This window comes from Pocillopora verrucosa, chromosome 3, assembly GCF_036669915.1.
Source record: "Pocillopora verrucosa isolate sample1 chromosome 3, ASM3666991v2, whole genome shotgun sequence".
NCBI lineage: Eukaryota > Metazoa > Cnidaria > Anthozoa > Scleractinia > Pocilloporidae > Pocillopora > Pocillopora verrucosa.
In genome coordinates this window covers 388,887-411,369 of record NC_089314.1, presented here as the reverse complement: position 1 = coordinate 411,369, position 22,483 = coordinate 388,887, and the positions used below count along the sequence as shown (strand labels likewise).

At 37.4% G+C, this 22,483-nt stretch overlaps 2 protein-coding genes across 2 annotated transcripts; both read left to right on the top strand.

Annotated features, from left to right (window-relative positions):
- Positions 1-6,420: 6,420 nt before the first annotated feature.
- Positions 6,421-12,798, top strand: LOC131780224 (C-reactive protein-like). The gene is made up of 8 exons (XM_066164419.1): positions 6,421-6,553; positions 6,919-7,062; positions 7,251-7,394; positions 8,906-9,049; positions 9,917-10,081; positions 11,301-11,517; positions 11,638-11,768; positions 12,480-12,798. Exons 2-8 carry the CDS (start codon positions 6,924-6,926, stop codon positions 12,728-12,730), a joined length of 1,191 nt encoding a protein of 396 aa, XP_066020516.1. The 5' UTR covers positions 6,421-6,553; positions 6,919-6,923; the 3' UTR covers positions 12,731-12,798.
- A 4,121-nt stretch (positions 12,799-16,919) lies between these two features.
- Positions 16,920-19,679, top strand: LOC136279878 (neuronal pentraxin-1-like). Its single transcript, XM_066164277.1, has 4 exons — positions 16,920-17,429; positions 18,160-18,382; positions 18,505-18,635; positions 19,359-19,679. The coding sequence occupies exons 1-4, from the start codon at positions 16,979-16,981 to the stop codon at positions 19,607-19,609; spliced, it is 1,056 nt and encodes a 351-aa protein (XP_066020374.1). The 5' UTR covers positions 16,920-16,978; the 3' UTR covers positions 19,610-19,679.
- The last annotated feature ends 2,804 nt before the right edge of the window (positions 19,680-22,483 follow it).

Genomic DNA, 22,483 nt, shown 5'->3' with positions numbered 1-22,483 from the left:
GAAAGTAGAAAGCAAATTCGAAACAGTCCGGTAGCTCTTTTCACAGCAAGTAAAAAGAAAACACAAAATATTCAGCTCTTATTTTCCCACCTACTCGAAAGAATAACTACGGTAAAATTAGCGAATCATTTTGGCCATTCTCGCCATTTAAATTTTAGCGGGCCGTCCTGGAAATTAACGCACCACAAGATTGGCTTGTACTGCGCGCACATTATCTCATGGACCTATATCTTATCTCCCTTCTCAAGAAGTGTTTGGGTCAGCATCTGTTACGCTGATCAACCACTCGGTGTTGAACGCATAAACAACTTCTTCATCGCTGTTGGCAGTTCACAATTGCATTAATTACCGCTTTGCAGCTTCTTGTGGAAAGGAATTTTTAAGAGCTACTGTCCAGCAAAGACAAAAACAGCGGCAAGGTCGCCCCAACTTTGCTTTCCACACTCATTATTTTCATAATTTGTAGCCCATATGTCCTTATATTGTGGTGTAGTTTTTTTGTGAAAATATATTTTAAAAGAAAAGGGATGGTTAAAAAGTTACTCTAAAAATTTCCTTGTGCATTTGTGTTGTCTATCTTGAGACGAACTCAAAGTCCGGCAAAATTTACTAGCTGGCGACTATGAACATATAGATGGTGTGCCTACTTGTCGCCACCGTTTACTGGCATAAATCACTACAATTTGTAAAAAAATCTAACCTAACACTCTTACATTGTTTATTTACGATTTTATGAGCTATTTTTGATGATCACGTTATGCTCTTCCCACATTGTAGCCAGATTTGAGTTCCAGTTTTCGTATATTCTCCATCTTATTATATCAGTTGCATGACAAGCGTGACACATAAAAGTTCAAAGATGTATCAATCTCCGAAATACCAAGAGATGGGCTTTTTTCCTCTTTGCATGATATCTAGAAAAAACCTTCCAGGAACTACTGCATTTAGAAAACTAAAGATCCATCAATGATTCCTTTGCCAGTACGACATAGACTTCAAACTAGACCCTGTGAGCAGGGTAACTGGGATACCTGGATGGTACTGGATCCTTGGAATCAAGTGTAGTGATACTGCGGGTGTCGGATTAGCATTGGCAGAAATATTGGACAAGATGGCGGGCGCACTTGCGCATTTCGCCCATAATGGCGTCCAAATAATATAGGAAACTATATGGAAATTTGTAAAATTTCTAAAATATAACAATCACGACCTCATGGTCCCGTCTGCTCTCGATCGAGACATATTGCAGTATTGATTCTGCTATTCATCAAACCTCACAGTGACTCGATAAATAAAAACACTTACATCCCGAGCCAGTTCTTTTGTCATTGTTCATTGACCTAAGTCGCCATACAGTTCTTCAAAATCCGTCGTTCTCCATCTCAGACACTCGCCTATTACAGGAAAGTGCAGCAATGAAGTCAACTGCTCTCGATCGAATTGACTGCTACTGAGTTCGAAGCGTCAAAATATTCTGTAAAATTGTCATTTCCTCCCATCAAAAAACTTCCCAACGCGCCAGAATATTCCTAATTTTCCATGTTGAGTAAGTGACGAGACGCCATGTTGAAAACTATGACTGAAATGGGTAAACACGAGCAACGCTGATCTTCGAATCATCGGCCATATTTGTTTATGCTCTTGCTGGGAAATAAATTAGTTCTCGGGTCCTTTTCTGAATAAAATATGCCAGGCGTTAAATGCAAATTCAGTAGGCTTGGCGCGAAAATTTAAAGCAAATCAAAGCAAAGCAAAGCAAATCAAAATTCTGACATCATGTCATTGTAACCTTCAAAGGTTACTACTGTAGCGGAGAAGACAATCCGAACGCACAATATAAATCACGGTTTAATCAAATGAAGTACGCGATCAAAATTAAAAACGAAATACGGAGATCGGTGTGAAATCACAGATGAAGAGGGCGAAGTAAAGTTGAAGATAGCGTGGTTACGATTGATGGTAACGTTTGTAGCTGAATTTGTGTGGTTCGAACTAAAAGAAAATGCAGCAGAAACTAAACGAAGAAAATATCCGTGAGAAACGTAACACTAGCCTAATAACAATAAAGCGATTAAAAAGTGAACTGAAAGCGAGAAATAAATCGATATACGTATCCAAAAAAGAAAAGGAAATATCTTAAATGTGAAATAAAGGAAAACTTACTTTGGTCTAGCTCCTAAAGATTGTAGATGAATCGCCGATAGCGGATCGTACATGAATAGCAGAGAAATTGGTTGCGTCGACAGCAACTTATAGCGATGAAATATGAAATACAACATCTGGTACATGTGCTTAAATGAAACTGATTGCAATAGAAACTTATTAAGTAATAATCATTAACCAACGAAGAAATAATAAACCGGAACAAACCTAACAGAAAAGTATACAAGTTACGCGTTTCGAAACTAACAGTCATCGCTCTGCCTCGAAAAATCCCAAAGATTTACTTGCAGGTCTTCTTTTCTTTTTCTTTTCATCAAATAGAAGATCTGCGGTGCTCAAATTGTGTAAGTCATGGTACGAAACACGCTTCTTTGCAGATTGAGCCGTGATCGTCGCCATATTGAATTCTCTTGATACTCTATTGTTCCGGAGTGTAATACGATATACCGCTGATAATTGTTAGCGGGCTCGAAATGTCCTTGATTTCTGGCGATGAGTATATTGAAATAGTGAGCTCAAGTCTGGCCAAGGGCATACACCTATTTCAAAGTATAGGCATGCTATGCATGCAAGAGTTGTTTTTTTGTAGGGTGGGTGGATTACTTGAAACATTGTATTTAACTGGTCTACATTCTTACAAAAGAAAAGAAGAGTATTAACGTGGAAAAGAACGAAAATGTCGAATTACCTCACACACAGGTATTTTGTGGTAGATTATGTGTGTTGTGCGAATAAATGTAACCAACATAAACTGTATTGGTGCCACAGATACCTGTTAGTACAAAATGCAGACAGCAGACCGGACACAAAATATAGACTGGAGAGTGCAGAGTGGGTACAAAATGCAGGCTGAGAATCGTCTTACAGCTTACCAAGCGTCACGCAATCGCTTTTCCGCGATCAGCCTTCATGATTATTTGCACTATTGTGGAAAATTCCTGGCCCATTTCTTGATGAAATCGATCGTAATATAATTTAAAGCCTTCAATATAGTCTTCTTACTTTGCGCGCGAGTTAGTTTGTGTAATGTTTGTACAAATTTTACCAACGTAATAAAAGTAGATGATTTGAATAAAGGTGATGGTAAAGCAAGCTTACAACGGCATAAATTGCTAGAAACTACAACGGATACACAGGGTATGAGTAAGTTTTATTGATTTTACGAGAAAAATTGTTCATATTTCGAAATATTTATCGTTGTAAATCGACCATATTTCGTTCCCTATACTATTCCTTATAACGTGTTCAAATTTCCAACGGTTCCTCTCGTAATTGAACACCGAGTCACACAACGCGTGATGCGTTCATGAATTAATCGTTGGCTTTTTCTCGAGACGTGAGCTTGGGCCGCCTGTGACAAGACAATTGCGTAAACAATACTTAACATTATAACATTATACACAAAAAACACAGGGTTTTGGATCACGTATTTATTAAAAAAGGAATATCCATACAACTACAACGAAAACAAACATAAGATTCACCTTCTGATCGTGAAATTAATACCATTCGTACTGTTATCGTAGCTGCGTTCCTTACCATCAAGTGAATCCAACATGGCGTCTTTCTTCACAAGCAGTTTGCATCCATTATAGTTATGTTCTTCAGTCTCACGGTAGTAGTGTTGTTCAATAGATTGCATAGAGTATAAGCAGTTTGGTTTCAGATTTCAGATTTTGATTTTTACAACAATTGTACGTTTTTCAACTAAGGCATTGGCATACTTGGCATACAAGGCATTCAAGGCTTTCATGGCTTTCAAGCGTTCGCGACTCAATCCGTTCCAAAATTACCGCTCAATAACATCTCTTAGTGTGGAATTGCCGCGAACAATACGCCTTGTGCATGCGTCTGTAAGTAATATGAGCGTTTGCGCCATAATGCTCCAGGTGATCGCAATCCAAACACGTTGAAATACAAAACAATTGATAAAAGAGTTTTATAGGCAAAATCTCGTGGTTCGTCATGTGACCCAGCCCTGTCCGTGTATGATAACGTCAATCATCATCAAGATAACACTCGTGATCAGCATGTGAACACCTCATTGGATCACAGTTAGTTATCATGGTGTTGAGGGCCCAATGACCACAGGGTACTATTGCGCAATTTTTCCTTTTTGTGGCGGAGGAAAAAAAAAACGACAAAAAAACAAAGGCATTTTATGACTGGGCTACCACAGGTATCCCAGAAAAAAACAAAGGCATTTATGACTGGGCTACCACAGGTATCACAGTAAAAAATTCTCACCTTTCTCACGCATATGCGCCTTTGAGACCGTCGTGGATAAATTCTTCGCATCTATCAATCTATATCCCTCGCTTTCCTCGGTATTGAAGTTGTACTCATCATCAAAGCTGTCTGAAAGAAGCTCCTCGTCGGCATATTTAATTTTCTTTCTGGAAGAACCAACAGTTTCATTAGAATCCAATTCAGAGAGCTGATTTTCATCTCGTGAGGTGGAAGGAGTTGAGGAGGCGATTTCGTCAACAACAGGAGCGGTTTCTTCAGGCTCTTCTTCCTGTTTTCGCCTTCCAGAAAAAATTATCTTTCTTTTCTTCCCGTACATACATACATACATACATACATAAGTTTTATTTATCCTCGGATTTCAGTGTAGCTTACAAGCTAGTATCTCCGATCCTAATTACTAATTTTAAAAGTTACAGCAAGAACAAGGCTATAAAGAGAAAAAAAAATTCATAATATAATAATATAATAATATAATAATCATTAATATAATAATATAATGTAATATTAATGTAATATTAACAGAAACCGTGCACTAACAGTTTGCGCTTAAATTCACTATAATCTACAGTCTTACTAAAGTGGTCAGGGAGGGAGTTCCAGTACTTAATAGATGAATAGCTAAAAGAATTTAGACCATATGTGGTTGTAAACGGCTTAGGAAGGGATAAAATATTGGTGCCCCTTAGGGAGTAAGCAGAGATCTTAGCTTGATCAGTTGTTTCAAATAGCACGGATATTTACCAAGATGGAGACAGTTGAATATACAAATCATCATATTTTGTATCCTCCTGTTGGCTAAACCACACACACCTGCCTTGTCTAAAAGATCATCATAGTTCGAGTCCCAGTCCTTTAAAACAAATCTTAAAATAGGTCTATTTAAGGTGTCCAGTTTAACAGAGTCCTCTGAATTACAAAAGTGCCATATGATTGAACAGTAGTGAAAATGGGGTAACATAAACGTTTTATAAAGGCAAAACATAATTTCGGTAGAAATAAGTTTGCCAAATCTTTTGAAGACACTGAACTGATTATTTATTTTTTTACATACAGAGGATATGTGTTCCTTGAAATTAAGTTAATTATCAAGAATTATTCCAAAAAGTCCAGGCATCTTGTGGTTGAGAAGGAGAAAGGGTAATCGGTTTTGCCAAGAACCATCCCTTGGTGTTTAGCGGGGTTGGCTTTCATCCCATTGGCTTCGAACCATTTGTTTGCTATTTGTACATCATGATTGATCCGCTGTTCCAAGGCTACTGGGTCTACGTCAGATGTGTGCAGTTGGCAGTCATCAGCATAAGTCTTTAGTTTTACAGACTTAATGTGAAAGATGAGGTCATTGAGGAACATGTTGAAAAACATGGATCCATCTGTCCCGTAGACAGATCTTCTTTTCTCTCCGACCATTTTCGATAACTTTACCTCTGATTTATTGCTCTGTGTGAAATGAGTGTTGCATTCGACTGAAACTGACGTTCATATATCCCATAATGATTTTATCCTTAGAAAAACTGTTCAAATAAGATTACATAGTGTCTCATTTAATTCCGCCCGTTTGTAACATGATTGCCAGAAAACAGCCCAAACTACCCATAAATCACAAAAATGCTTTTCTCGTTGCCATGGTAACCACGTAATTAGCTAGTGCGGGAATTTTTAGATCACTTAAAAAGGTAAAAATAATGTAAATAAATAGGAAATTATTTTTCCATAGTAAAATTAAATACCTAAAGCTACAAATTCTAAGAAAAACAAAAATCTGAGTTTTGGAGCAAATTTCAGGTTTACCCCCGCCATATTGGGCTACAAAATATGAAAGTAGGAGAGATATCCAATTTTGGGCGACTCGCCACAATATTTCAAATTTGTGCGATGGATGCTGACATCCTCTCTTAAGCTTCTTGCGTTTGAAACGTCTTAACGATGACCTGCATTTTCTCTTCTTTGTCCTTCATAAACAGTCAGTTTTTTTAACATCTTTACTTATCATGGCTGTCCATAGAAAAACTGGAATCAATAAACGAAGCCATCGAAGCTTTTTCCGAACGCCTTGACTGGCAAGACAAACAAATTGGAGAGGATCTCGTAAATTTGAATGTTACGAACACATCTCAAAGGACAACGGTCTTGGAAATTCAAGGTATGTATATTTAGAACTTGTGGTGGTGTTTCTTTAATGCGGTTTTGATTGGTGAAAAGGTCATAGCTGGTGTGGAGGTCGTTGTTGTCATACGTGTAGATGTGCCTGCTCTAAGTTGGTAAACCAGCCTTCCTTAAGAAATCAGTTTTAGGTCAAATGTGTTAACTCGTCTTTGGGAAAACTGGGCGATTTAACAAAACCTTACAGAACTTTAATGTTTGCATTACAGCTGCTGGAGTATGTGGGCCGCAATAGGAGGGGCTAGAATCCTCACTGGGAAACCCGGTTTGTCCTTTATCTCTGGCACTTAAATGGGTAATCGCTTGTCTTAAAAATCCCTTTCTATTTGTCGTGATTGTCTACAGAAAAGATGGACTCAATGTACAAAGCTTTTGAAACATTGCCCAAACGTCTTGACTCACTGGACGTAAATATTGGAAGAAAACTGGATTTAGTAAATGTCCATATCAAGAACGCATCTCAGTGGACAACTGCTTTAGAAATGCAAGGTATGCATTAAGTCGTGTATAAGCGTGTGTCTTGTTTCAGCTACTCAACTTAATGTCTTTGAAGAAACTGAAGAAAGTGAACAAAGCTATCGGAAGCCTTTTCTAAAAGGTTTGATGGTTGAATTTCACAATTTTTCTTTTCCAAAATCAGCCATTTTAGCTCTTTTTTTTGTCGTGATTGTCTACAGATAACCAGGACTCAATGTTCAAAGCCATTGAAGCTTTGTCCAAGCACTTCGACTCCCTGGACACAAATATGGAAAGAAAACTCGATTTAGTAAACATGAATGTTATGAACATGTCTGAAAGGACGACTGCTTTGGAAATGAAAGGTATGCATATTTACATTGATTTTCAACTTGAGCTGTATTGCTTTTGCTTTAATGCGGTTTGTGATTGGTCTATGAAGGAAACTTGGGCCTCTCTCTCAACCAAGGAGATGCAAAAAGAGAAACAAGTCTGACTCATTGATGAACATTTCTCCTTCTTGTGGCTGTTGACGTTGAGTCACCAGTCCTCCCTTGTGACATCATTTTCCGGCCATGTTACACCTGTATTAGGTGGTCAGCCACGAAGAATGGCTGAATGTCCACAATGTTCCACAATTTTTCTTTGCACTACCTATGTGTGTAATCAGCCATTTTAGCTTTTTTTTGTCGCGATTTTCTACAGATAACCAGGACTCAATGTTCAAAGCTATTGAAGCTTTGTCCAAACGCCTCAACTCCCTGGGCACAAATATGGAAAGAAAACTGGATTTAGTAAACGTGAATGTTATGAACATGTCTGAAAGGACGACTACTTTGGAAATGAAAGGTATGTATATTTATATTGATTTTCAACTTGGAATGTATTACTTTTGCTTTAATGCGGTTTGTGATTGGTCTATGAAGGAAACTTGGGCCTCTCTCCCAACCAAGGAGATGCAAAACGTAAAAAAGTCTGACTCAATAATGGACATTTCTCCTTCATGTGGCTGTTGACGTTGAGTCACCAATCCTCCCTTGTGACATCATTTTCCGGCCATGTTACAACTGTATTAGGTGGTCAGCCACGAAGAATGGCTGAATGTCCACAATGTTCCACAATTTGTCTTTGTACCACCTACGAGTGTAATCAGCCATTTTAGTTTTTTTTTGTCGTGATTGTCTACAGATAACCAGGACTCAATGTTCAAAGCCATTGAAGCTTTGTCCAAACGCTTCGATTCCCTGGGCAAAAATGTGGAAAGAAAACTGGATTTAGTAAACGTGAATGTTATGAACATGTCTGAAAGGACGACTACTTTGGAAATGAAAGGTATGCATATTTACATTGATTTTCAACTTGGGATGTATTGCTTTTGCTTTAATGCGGTTTGTGATTGGTCTATGAAGGAAACTTGGGCCTCTCTCCCAACCAAGGAGATGCAAAACGTAAAAAAGTCTGACTCAATAATGGACATTTCTCCTTCTTGTGGCTGTTGACGTTGAGTCACTAGTCCTCCCTTGTGACATCATTTTCCGGCCATGTTACACCTGTATTAGGTGATCAGCCACGAAGAATGGCTGAATGTCCACAATGTTCCACAATTTGTCTTTGTACCACCTACGAGTGTAATCAGCCATTTTAGCTTTTTTTTGTCGTGATTGTCTACAGATAACCAGGACTCAATGTTCAAAGCCATTGAAGCTTTGTCCAAACGCTTCGATTCCCTGGGCAAAAATGTGGAAAGAAAACTGGATTTAGTAAACGTGAATGTCATGAACATGGCTGAATGTCTACAATGTGCCACAATTTTTCTTTGCACCACTTATGTGTGTAATCAGCCATTTTAGCTTTTTTTTGTCGCGATTGTCTACAGATAACCAGGACTCAATGTTCAAAGCTATTGAAGCTTTGTCCAAACGCCTCGACTCCCTGGGCACAAATATGGAAAGAAAACTGGATTTAGTAAACGTGAATGTTATGAACATGTCTGAAAGGAAGACTGCTTTGGAAATGAAAGGTATGCATATTTACATTGATTTTCAACTAAGGATGTATTGTTTTTGCTTTAATGCGGTTTGTGATTGGTCTATGAAGGAAACTTGGGCCTCTCTCGTAACCAAGGAGATGCAAAACGAAAAACAAGTCTGACCCAATGATGAACATTCCTCCTACTTGTGGCTGTTGACGTTGAGTCACCAATCCTCCCTTATGACATCATTTTCTACACAGTTAAACCTGTATTAGGTTCTCACCCACAAAGAATGGCTGGTGATGACCAGGTAAGACAGGTTCCACGGAAAAGAGGTCATATAAAAACGATGTGAAACGCCAATTTGAAGCGCAAAAATGTTACCAATATGCAAGTGGAAAGTACGCATCTAACGCATGTTCAAGGAAGTAATGTAACACAATCCGATCGCATCTAACCTTTGCTTGCGAATGACTTGGTGATCTTTGGCTTCATTTCTTCGAATGTACCCCACACAAACCTTCTATCAACACACGTGGGGAACCTCCCGAGAAATTCAGTATTGTTTTCTAAAAGTAGACTTTTAAAAGTGTAAAAGATTTATTTGACAGTTCGATTTAATTTCATTTAAATATACTTGCGAGTCAAAATCTCAGTTCTTGGAAAATCCCAGATATCTTTTCCTTACACAGATAACCTTCATTACCACTTTGCAAATTATGTGAAAATTACAATCACGCAGGGCAGTGTAACTTGGAAATGATACTTGGAAACAACAGTAATCTCATTGTGAAATTCATTTTGATTCCATAAGAATCGAAATTTGTTTGAAAATTCACACCATGAATCAATATGTTTTATGTCCCACACATTTATTATTGAAAGATCTTTGTTTATGTCTTTTAATTTCTTCAGGAAGACTGGCTCTAATTAACAAAACAATCGAGGCGTGGTACACAAGTCCTCACTCGTTTAACAAAAGTATCGTAAGGAAACTGGATGTCGTGATTAAGTCAATCGAAGAGCTCTCTTTGCAATTTAAGAACACATCTGAAACGATAAAGGCATTGGCTATGCAAGGTATGTATCTTTAAAATAATTTTCACTTGTGTGTTGTAAGCAATGTAGGATTGCTTGATTTTGCTTTACCTTCCTATGGAAACTCGCATCACCCTAGCTAGCCTATCAAGTATTATGATGTAAAAATGATCATGGTACAATAAGAAATGAGAAACTTAACAAACTTTCTCAAGAGATTTATTACTTTATTAATCTATTCTCTTAACATTTTTATATTCATGCGTCTATTTATTTACATGTATCTATCTATCTATCAGTCAGGAAAATTTTTCCTCTGTTTTTTGAATATTAACTGCTGGCGCGACGAATAACTTAGTAAGTTGTACAGCGCTCATAACCAATTATTTGTGCATCGTGAAAATTTTTTCTGCTTCTTTCAGCGGCCACTTGGGTGGTGATATTAAGCTTTTCACGCTTGAAATCAGAAATTTTGTATGTGGTGTTATGGGTAATTGTTGTTGTAAATGTAAGCTTCTAGAAATCTCCAGATACTAACATGCGTACCATAGAACTTTCTAGAACGTTTCATCAAGTCACGGAGTTATTATGTAGTACTAATAAAATAGTTCTTTTGTGAGCTTCTAGAATATTCCAGAACATTTTATGAACGTAACTATATTTAGTAGTAGAGTTAGTTGTTGTTGTTGTTGGAGTGATGACTCTTTAGAAAGCTATATCGAGAGAGAGCTATATTGAGAGAGAGAGCTACAGTAGGAGATTGTTAATTTGAAGAAACGTTGGAGAAAACCGTGAGTTTGGGTCAGTGGTGACCTAAGATACAGACTGTAGTGGGCTTAATTAAGTTTATTAACGATGAGTATTGAACTGTCTTTAGGAGATACTCTTTACTCTTTGTATAATAAAGAAGTTGAGTTTGTAGGATTGCAGTCTTTTTCTGTCGGTTAGATTATACCGTAACAGTGGGGTTGCATATTATGCTCATACCAAACAACAACATTTCTTAGAAAGCTGTTGTTGTAATCAGAGACTTGCTCGACCATCGGTTTGAAAAAGGTAGAAGGTGACAGTTTTCCTGAAAACGTTAACTGTAATCTATAGAACTATAACCTTTTGTTATTGAACTACCCTTGTAACTTGCATCAAATCAGTAGTTGCACTAAAAAAAATTAAATCTAAAGACGAGTGCAGAACTTTTTTTTAAAGAGATCTCGAAAGCAGCGTTGACAAATAAAAAAACTGAGTAATTCTTCAATTGCAGAATACACTTTGCAATTTCTAAAAAAAGGAGCCAGTGATTACGTCATCATCACACGTGGTATGCCAAACCTGTCAGCTGTGACAGTTTGCCTGTGGATAAAAACCACTGATAATGGAAATGCAGGAACACCCCTGAGCTATATTGTGTCTGGAGCACACAATGAGCTTCTCCTTTTTGACTATAGGAATTTTGAGGTTTACATCAACAACCATGAGAGGTTTGAGTATTTCATCTGAAGTTTTGTCCTGTTATTAATCACAATAGTTGTTTTGATTTAATGTTGCTGTAAGCTTGAAGATACTAAAGTACACTTCTCGCGTTTTGCTGCTAATTTTAGTGGTTATACTAATGTATCCGCCAATGATGGAAAGTGGCATCATATCTGCCTCACATGGGAGAATACCGCTGGATCATGGAAATTGTTTCGAGATGGTTCGGTTGCCGCTCATGACAAAAGTTTCCAAACAGGTAAATTCCTCTTTTAATAATGGTCCGTACAATAGAATTAATTGTTTAGTGTGTGTATCTGCTAATACAAAGAGGCCGAAATGACGAAACCGCGTGGATTCCACAAAATTCAAAGATTGATTGAAATAAACGAAGTACGAAGTGTACGTGGACTTAAAAGTAGTTTTTAGATAGACACTAACCGCAAATAATTGCGTTGTGAACTAAACTGCTTTGTGCGGAGAAAAAACGATTAGTTAAAATTCCCGCTTGAATGCTCTATATGTCGTTTGCAAGTAACGCTGAGAAAAACCACCCTAGGAAGGTGAAAAAGGCGAAAGAAGACTGAGGATACTAGAGAAACCGAGAAAGGCGCCAAAAAAGGAAAATATATCAGATGTAATGATCACTGGTGCCAAAAAATAAATACTTGAAAAACATGCAAAAACTTGATAAAAATACACGTCACTGTGATGGTAAAATTACTTGATAAACGATTATGAAATTTATCACTTAAATGCTACAGTGTACGTTATGTTAGTCACTTAAGTATAAAGTGCATAGTTCCCAAAGATTAATGCGGAGGTTGGAACAAACAGAGCGACATGACTCGCTTATTCGGTAAATTATTGATTAAGAAAACGAAAAAAGGGAAAGAATGTACTCACTTTCCAGTCTTTTTTAACCGGTGAATTTATCTTTTTCCTTAATTTCCTGTTAATGTCCTCACAGGTTACGTGATTCGTGCAAATGGAGCCCTGGTACTAGGGCAGGAGCAAGACTCAAAGGGAGGAAGTTTTGATGAACACCAATCTTTTATCGGTGAAATGACAGGTGTCAACATTTGGGATTACGTCATAGAAGACCAAGAAATCGCACGCATGTCAAAGTCGTGCCTGACAGGGGTGGGCAACGTGTTTCAGTGGCGCGAGTTCAAAGCTCACATCAAGGGCTCAGTGAAGATAATTGAGCCATCGTGCTGAAGTGAAAACATCCATGACGTGATTTGTAAACATTATGAAGGATGTTACATTAAAGATAAATTTTGACAGGTCTTTGTTGATAATCTGAATCGTGCCCGTATCTTTTCTTGACCATCCTACCAATGCTGGGACCAATTTTTTTCGGTCGGTGCAATTTTAAAATTGAATGTGGAAAGTAACTCGGGAATGTCTTGATTTGGTTTTCCCATCACCTGACGAGATGCAAAACTAAAACCATCCGCACCTTTTATGTTCGTGTCAGTTTTTCCCTGTCATGGCCATGGCCATTTTTGCCAAGCTCCCTTGGATAAAATAATAAATAACTAGCTCAATTTTTAGTTATGAAAATAAGATTATTTAGACTGTAATTCTCTGTAAGATATTTCAATGATTTTAATTTTAATCACGCAAAAAAGCACTGCTATCGTTAGTATCGAGGTTAAAATTTTGACCCTTATTATGCACATGCGCAAGGTAACTCCTGGTGATCCTTGTTAGTGTGGACAGAAGACATTTTAATCGTTCTTTTGTTTTTTTAAATATGAACTGGAAACGTCTGCTACATTACGTTTCAATGTCTCGCCCTAATAACATGAATTAGCCTTAACATAGAGCTATTCGCTATTTTTATGACATTACATTTATGAAAGCTCTATTAATCAAATGTTCTGAGCCTCTGATAATCTGATAATTGCACCAGTTCTAATCCGACGGATTAATGGATGTTCGCAGGCTTCTCTCTGTTTGATACATTACACAAATATGTTTTGTCCTTTTGTGTCACAAACAATGACCGTATTAGTCATAAACATGTGCAGACTGACTTATTCAATTCTAGGTAACCGCTACAGGTGCTACAGTTCGGCACAATCTTATAAAATGAACTCGAATATGTTGGCTATTTCCTAAGAAATATTGAGGCTGCCCCCAAAGGTTATCGATTATCTAATACTTTAATACTATTTTAGGATAGGAACATGAGTATAGTGAATATGACATTTCACAACGCCTCTGTTCCCATCTAATTTATTTGAACAAAGCGTGACTATTGTAACGGGTTCAAAACACGCTTCAAGTTTAAGCTATAGGCCGTACTGAGGTTTTTTAATTTAAATTCTTAATTTATGGTAGCATTGGGTTTTATTGCAAGCCCAAATTAATGTGATCAACTTTAAATTGACAAGGAAATTTCATGTTGGAAAATTCGCCGAAAGGTTAGTCGAAGGTTTCTTGACTGAAAAATGATACAGGATTAATTTCTGCTTATTTACGGGCAACAAAGTTAATTCAGGTTTTTTCGATAAAACCTTCTTCGGTGCAATTACTAAATCAAGAAATGAAAGTTTACGGTCGATCGCCCACTGAAATCTTTATAATTAATAAACAACTCTGGTAAATGAATAGCTGTTTTGTGTGACATCATAAGCATGTATTATCGTCGTCTTGAAAAAACTTTAAACTTGTTTAGGTCAAAATACATTGTGATCAATAAATGTTCCTTAAGTTTAGTTCATGACTCTACCTTACTGAAGACTTCTTCCTGCCGCCATCTTCGGTAAAGAGTCGCTTAGTTTTAATCTCTTCTTGATATTTGTGGCTGCAATACTTCTCTACAACACATTGCTTCATTCGGGCTTGTTTTAGTGATGTTGTAGATTCAATGGTGCTAAAAATGACCTACGATTCGAAAAGGTGCCACTACAAAAAGAAACAAAACAAAACAAAACAGGTCCGCGCTGCGTACGTTTGTCTAGTGCAAGATGAAATTGCATGCTTACTGCTGTACTAATGTCAGATTTTAATAAAAGCAGTCTTGTACAGGGAATCACAGCAACAAGAGTTCTGCTTGTTACTGAATAACTGACAAAAACGTACAGTCGAACCTGTATTAAGCGGCATCACATTAAGCGGCCACTCTGTATTGAGTTGTCGGTTTTCAAAGTCCCGAAAATGTTGCCCTCTTAATTAGTTTAATTTTCACCTCTTTTAGGCGGTCACCTATATTAAGCGGTTTTTGCATGAATAAAACACACAGATTTCAACACGACGACTTCCGTAAAATATTTTACAGAAGTAAAACAAAGATAGACACAATTTGGATACAATTTGCGACGACTTCTCGCTCATATTTGGGGCGTTACAATATTAGGCTTACAAGATGAAGTTGAGATTAAACCGCGACCCCAAAGAATCTAAAATCTAAAAGTTAAAACGAAAGGAAAATATAAAATATACAGTGTCTTAGTAACTGGGGAAGGGGGAGTGAGTGGGTCCTCGTGCAGAAATAGTTTTGTAAGTTACCTCCTGAGCCAAATGCAGTTCGGGGTAATGAGTAAAAATTTCGCCTCTCTGTTTACAAGTGTAACAGTTATGTGCGCTCCCCCCCCCCAAAAGCGTTAATTTTACTCTAAGTATGTATTATCTGTTTTAATTCGGAAGAGTTTTATGTTTGCTTTACATCGTAACTAAAAAAAAAACTCGCTTTATAAGGGAACTACTCGCAAAAACAGTATGTTAGTATCGCATTCAGTTGTCTACCTCTGTTATAATCAATGCAATCAGCGGCATTAGAGAATTTTGGCGGAATGACTTGCCAATAAATATTTTAGCCAACTTGGATCGTCTGTGATACGTGACTCAAACTTCTGTATTACCAATATAAAGCTGGCGAGTGCTGTGTCAGTATAAAGAGCTCTTGGCCGCATCATGTTGATCATTTGATATGTTAATGTTTTATAACACATGGAAAATTCTCACCGCGTCTTAGGCTAGCATAACTTTCTCGAGTTGTCCCAACTCCCTGCGTGTTTAAATGATGCAATATAAACTCGGAAAAATTCCTCTATTGCTTGATTTTTAGATCGGTCGTTGAAGGTAGAAAGAGCTATGGGTTTTTTTTTACTTTGCCGCCCTTCTTAGTCTATTTACTCGCACGTGGCTCAGTTCAATATTGCTGGTTCTAGCAGTATGCGAGACATGCGTCGCATATGAACTATATAATGGCCCAGTTCACTATAGATTTTCTGTATCTTAACGGCAGAGCATCGGAGAAAGAAATGCGAAAGCTAGTTTTAAAAAAGCAAAGGGCACACTGAAAGCTCAAATAATGCATTTGGAGCTTTTACAACTAAGGAATTTGTTGAGGTGGGAATGTCAAAATATATCTTGTTGGCTCAAAAATGTTGTTCCGTTTTAGGAAATTGTCCTGAATGTCACTCCTTTATTTCTAAGAACGTTTGAAATTGGAGTCATTTATCATCAAAGAAGAAAAATTGTAGAAAAAGATGACAACGTTGGAAGATAACCTGATGCTTTCTTGTTCCAAAAATTTCCCTTCTGATCGATGATCGCCGTGGGCTCATGTAATCGCTTTAACTATCCGAACAAGAATGAAAACCTCAATGTCAACATCCCGGTCTGTTGACACAGATTTGCTTGAAACCAATGAAACAATTGCCAAGACTGCAAAGATGTAAATTTGAATTGCAAATATCGGCATCACAATTTGTCAGCTACATCTATTACGCTGTTGTTCGCTTTATTCCCAATTGTTCACAATGTAAATTTAGACTTCTATTCGTCCCTTACTTCACTACTTGCTTGCAATTCGTAAGGTAATTTAATCAATGTGTTAGCAAAGGTGAAACAATGAGAGAGAAAGATAACAACAATACTGCTCCTACCATGGCTCGTCTTGTATTGTCTAATGCGTCGTCTTGTCGTACAGCTTCTTCAAAGGAATGCTAAATTCCGATACCGACAGAACAAGGCATTTCAGAAACAGAGTATATACTTAACAAATTCCTGCAACTTATACTTTTTTTTTTCTCTTCTTGTAGTGTATTAAGTAGTGCTACAAAATTATGTAATTGAAGACAACCGTCTCTGTACACATTGAACACAATTTTCGTCAAAAATTACCATGTGAAAGAAAACGTCAAACTGAAAAACTGGAAAACTCAACTAAAATGCTACTGAAACAACAAAAATTAAATAAAAAAGGAGAAGGGAAAAAAAGGGAAAGGAAGACGATAAATTGAAGTGCAACTGTATAAATGATGTCTAAATCACTCCTACTTGCTCACTAAAAGTCCAGTTTATCAACTGATGGGGCCGGTAATCAACTGTATCACAAATATCTTCTAAAACGCAAAAAACAAACATATCGTCGTACAGAAAAATAAACTTGTTTTGTTTACTTTTATCAACATGCATCGTGCTTAATAAAAAATTGCTTTGGTTTCCCTGATGACTCAGTCTTATCAGCAGACCTCAGCTCTTTCTGTCGCCATGTTCGCTGCTAAATCGATTCGTTTTTATCTGCTCCTGATCTTTGTGGCTTCACCTGACATTTCCTCATCCACTCGAGTGAATAAGACTGTCTCGGATGGCAAAGTTTTCATCACTGGAGACTATAATGAAGTTGTTTTGTCTTCCGCCCGAGAAACGAAACTGGAATTGGCTGAAATTAAAAACAAACTAAAGTTGTTAAGCGAGGGAAATGATGTTCTGACGAGAAATTTGAAAGCTTTGGACCAAAGAATCTTTCCCTCTGACGAAATACCCGGAAAAATTGATGCGCTGAACAAAACAATCGAGAGCATTGGAATGAACCTGGAGTTAGTGAAAAAGTCGAATGTAGGTTTGTTCAAGTTGATTCACGCCATGAAATTGAGGCTAACAGGCTTGGAGAAACACGGTAAGATTAGCTTTATTTCTTGATACAGATCAGATTACTGAATGCCTTTACATTGTATTGGGCTGCTCCTTACAACTTGTAAACATTACTTTTTAAAAAATACAGTAATTGTACGCTTCTCATTTACCAAATTTTCCGAATTTAGATTCAAAAGAAGGAACACTCTCTGAGTTCCTCACGGTCTAGATTGCAGAAATGTTTGTTTTCAGAGTTATTTTTGACCAAACGAAGCTTTTCATAGGTTATACTGAACTACGTTAGTTATTGCGTGGAAATCTAGTAATCGAATATTAACCGCTGGCGTGGCGAGTAACCCAGTAAGTTGTACAGCACTCATAACTATAATTATTTGTGCATCGTGAAAAATTGTTTCACTTCTTTCAGCGGCCTCTTGGGTTGTGATACTACGCTTTTCACGCTTGAAAAAAATTTGTTTGTGGGGTTGCGTGGTATGCTCATAAAAAAAAAACAAAAAACAACGACAACATTTCTTGGAACGCTGTTGTTGTAATCGGAGACTCGCTCGACCAATGGTTTGAAAAAGGTGTAAGGTGACAGTTCTCCTGAAAACGTTAACTGTAATCTATAGAACTATAACCATTTGTTATTGAACTACCCTTGTAACTTACATCAAATCAGTAGTTGCACCACAATTAAATCTAAAGACGAGATTTTTTAAAGAGGTCTCGAAAGCAGCGTTGACAAATTAAAAAACTGATTAATTCTACAGTTGCAGGGTACGCTCTGCAATTTCCACGAAAAGGAACCAGTGATTACGTCATCATCACACGTGGTATGCCAAACCTGTCAGCTGTGACAGTTTGTCTGTGGATAAAAACCGCTGATACTAGAAATGCAGGAACACTCCTGAGCTATGCTGTATCTGGACAAAGCAACGAGCTTCTCCTGATTGACTATAGAAATCTTGAGTTTTACATCAACGGCCATGGGAGGTTTGAGTATTTCATCTGTAGTTTTGTCCTGCTATTAAATCACAACAGTTATTTTGATTTAATGTTGCTGTAAGCTTTAAAATACTCAAAGTACACTTCTCGCGTTTTGCTGCTAATTTTAGGGGTTCTACTTCTGTATCCGCCAATGATGGAAAGTGGCATCATATCTGCCTCACATGGGAGAATACCGCTGGATCATGGAAATTATTTCGAGATGGTTCGGTTGCCGCTTCTGGTAAAAGTTTCCAAACAGGTAAATTCTTCTTTTAGTAATGGTCCGTACAATAGTATTAATTGTTTAGTGTGTGTAACTGCTAATACACTTAATACAAGAGGCCGAAATGACGAAACTGCGTGGATTCCACAAAATTCAAAGATTGATTGAAATAAACGAAGTTTACGAAGAAGTGTACGTGGACTTAAAAGTAGTTTTTAGATAGACACTTACCGCAAATAATTACGTTGTGAACTAAACTGCTTTGTGCGGAGAAAAAACGATTAGTTAAAGTTCCCGCTTGAATGCTCTATATGTCGTTTGCAAGTAACGCTGAGAAAAACCACCGTAAGAAGCTGAAAAGGCGAAAGAAGACTAAGGATACTAGAGAAACCGAGAAAGGCGCCAAAAAAGGAAAATATATCAGAGGTAATGATCACTGGTGCCAAAAAATAAATACTTGAAAAACATGCAAAAACTTGATAAAAATGCACGTAACTGTGATGGTAAAATTACTTGATAAACGATTACAAAATTTATCACTTAAATGCTACAGTGTACGTTATGTTAGTCACTTAAGGATAAAGTGCGTAGTTCCCAAAGAGTAATGCGGAGGTTGGAACAAACAGAGCGACATGACTCGCTTATTCGGTAAATTATTGATTAAGAAAACGAAAAAAGGGAAAGAATGTACTCACTTTCCAGTCTTTTTTAACCGGTAAATTTATCTTTTTCCTTAATTTCCTGTTAATGTCCCCACAGGTCACATGATTCGTGCAAATGGAGCCCTGGTACTAGGGCAGGATCAAGACTCAAAGGGGGGAAAATTTGATGCCCACCAATCTTTTATCGGTGAAATGACAGGTGTCAACATTTGGGATCACGTCATAAAAGACCAAGAAATCGCACGCATGTCAAAGTCGTGCCTGACCGAGGTGGGCAACGTGTTTCAGTGGCGCGAGTTCAAAGCTCACATCAAGGGCTCAGTGAAGATAATCAAGCCATCGTGCTGAAGTGAAAACATCCATGACGTGATTTGTAAACATTATGAAGGATGTTACATTAAAGATAAATTTTGACAGGTCTTTGTTGATAATCTGATGCGTGCCCGTATCTTTTCTTGACCATCCTACCAATGCTGGGACTAATTTTTTTCGGTCGGTGCAATTTTAAAATTGAATGTGGAAAGTAACTCGGGAATGTCTTGATTTGGTTTTCCCATCAACTGACGAGATGCAAAACTAAAACCATCCGCACCTTTTATGTTCGTGTCAGTTTTTCCCTGTCATGGCCATGGCCATTTTTGCCAAGCTCCCTTGGATAAAATAATAAATAACTAGCTCAATTTTTTGTTATGAAAATAAGATTATTTAGACTGTAATTCTCTGTAAGATATTTCAATGATTTTAATTTTAATCACGCACCAAAGCACTGCTATCGTTGCATACATCAATGACAGCAATAGTATCGAGGTTAAAATTTTGACCCTTATCATGCACATGCGCAAGGTAACTCCTGGTGATCCTTGTTAGTGTGGACAGAAGACATTTTAATCGTTCTTTTGTTTTTTTAAATATGAACTGGAAACGTCTGCTACATTACGTTTCAATGTGTCGCCCTAATAACATGAATTAGCCTCAACATAGAGCTATTCGCTCTATGTTAAGTCATATTTTATGACATTACATTTATGGAAGCTCTATTAATCAAATGTTCTGAGCCTCTTTTTCTTGTGTAAACACTGTTGTGCTTGACCTCGTTCAAGATATCTGAGGTCATTCCATGGCTTACGATGCGGTACTCTGCTTTAAATTGCGCGCGGTCAGTTTGGTTTGCGCTCGATCGTATAACCCTGCGCTTCTGATAATTGCACCAGTTCTAATCCGACGGATTAATGGATGTTCGCAGGCTTCTCTCTGTTTGATACATTACACAAATATGTTTTGTCCTGAAATTAGAAGATCCTCGCAGCTAAGAACACTACTGAAACGAGTAGTTGTAAGTAGGACCTGAAAAAATCTTTTTTTCATACATCTAAAATCGTCATGTTTTGTCCTTTTGTGTCACAAACAATGACCGTATTAGTCATAAACATGTGCAGACTGACTTATTCAATTCTAGGTAACCGCTACAGGTGCTACAGTTCGGCACAATCTTATAAAATGAACTCGAATATGTTGGCTATTTCCTAAGAAATATTGAGGCTGCCCCCAAAGGTTATCGATTATCTAATACTTTAATACTATTTTAGGATAGGAACATGAGTATAGTGAATATGACATTTCACAACGCCTCTGTTCCCATCTAATTTATTTGAACAAAGCGTGACTATTGTAACGGGTTCAAAACACGCTTCAAGTTTAAGCTATAGGCCGTACTGAGGTTTTTTAATTTAAATTCTTAATTTATGGTAGCATTGGGTTTTATTGCAAGCCCAAATTAATGTGATCAACTCTAAATTGACAAGGAAATTTCATGTTGGAAAATTCGCCGAAAGGTTAGTCGAAGGTTTCTTGACTGAAAAATGATACAGGATTAATTTCTGCTTATTTACGGGCAACAAAGTTAATTCAGGTTTTTTCGATAAAACCTTCTTCGGTGCAATTAGTAAATCAAGAAATGAAAGTTTACGGTCGATCGCCCACTGAAATCTTTATAATTAATAAACAACTTTGGTAAAGGAATAGCTGTTTTGTGTGACATCATAAGCATGTTTTATCGTCGTCTTGAAAAAACTTTAAACTTGTTTAGGTCAAAATACATTGTGATCAATAAATGTTCCTTAAGTTTATTTCATGACTCTACCTTACTGAAGACTTCTTCCTGCCGCCATCTTCGGTAAAGAGTCGCTTAGTTTTAATCTCTTCTTGATATTTGTGGCTGCAATACTTCTCTACAACACATTGCTTCATTCGGGCTTGTTTTAGTGATGTTGTAGATTCAATGGTGCTAAAAATGACCTACGATTCGAAAAGGTGCCACTACAAAAAGAAACAAAACAAAACAAAACAGGTCCGCGCTGCGTACGTTTGTCTAGTGCAAGATGAAATTGCATGCTTACTGCTGTACTAATGTCAGATTTTAATAAAAGCAGTCTTGTACAGGGAATCACAGCAACAAGAGTTCTGCTTGTTACTGAATAACTGACAAAAACGTACAGTCGAACCTGTATTAAGCGGCATCACATTAAGCGGCCACTCTGTATTGAGTTGTCGGTTTTCAAAGTCCCGAAAATGTTGCCCTCTTAATTAGTTTAATTTTCACCTCTTTTAGGCGGTCACCTATATTAAGCGGTTTTTGCATGAATAAAACACACAGATTTCAACACGACGACTTCCGTAAAATATTTTACAGAAGTAAAACAAAGATAGACACAATTTGGATACAATTTGCGACGACTTCTCGCTCATATTTGGGGCGTTACAATATTAGGCTTACAAGATGAAGTTGAGATTAAACCGCGACCCCAAAGAATCTAAAATCTAAAAGTTAAAACGAAAGGAAAATATAAAATATACAGTGTCTTAGTAACTGGGGAAGGGGGAGTGGGTGGGTCCTCGTGCAGAAATAGTCTTGTAAGTTACCTCCTGAGCCAGATGCAGTTCGGGGTAATGAGTAAAAATTTCGCCTCTCTGTTTACGAGTGTAACAGTTATGTGCGCTCCCCCCCCCAAAAGCATTAATTTTACTCTAAGTATGTATTATCTGTTTTAATTCGGAACAGTTTTATGTCTGCTTACATCGTAACTAAAAAAAAAAACTCGCTTTATAAGGGAACTACTCGCAAAAACAGTATGTTAGTATCGCATTCAGTTGTCTACCTCTGTTATAATCAATGCAATCAGCGGCATCAGAGAATTTTGGCGGAATGACTTGCCAATAAATATT

Excerpts from the sequence above, each read along its gene's own strand:
- LOC131780224 (XM_066164419.1), top strand. The coding sequence starts at position 6,924 with ATGGACTCAATGTACAAAGCTTTTGAAACATTGCCCAAACGTCTTGAC. Across the intron at positions 7,063-7,250 it reads AACTGCTTTAGAAATGCAAG|ATAACCAGGACTCAATGTTC; the intron begins GTATGCATTAAG and ends GATTGTCTACAG. Across the intron at positions 11,769-12,479 it reads TGACAAAAGTTTCCAAACAG|GTTACGTGATTCGTGCAAAT; the intron begins GTAAATTCCTCT and ends ATGTCCTCACAG.
- LOC136279878 (XM_066164277.1), top strand. The coding sequence starts at position 16,979 with ATGACTCAGTCTTATCAGCAGACCTCAGCTCTTTCTGTCGCCATGTTC. Across the intron at positions 18,383-18,504 it reads TACATCAACGGCCATGGGAG|GGGTTCTACTTCTGTATCCG; the intron begins GTTTGAGTATTT and ends TGCTAATTTTAG. Across the intron at positions 18,636-19,358 it reads TGGTAAAAGTTTCCAAACAG|GTCACATGATTCGTGCAAAT; the intron begins GTAAATTCTTCT and ends ATGTCCCCACAG.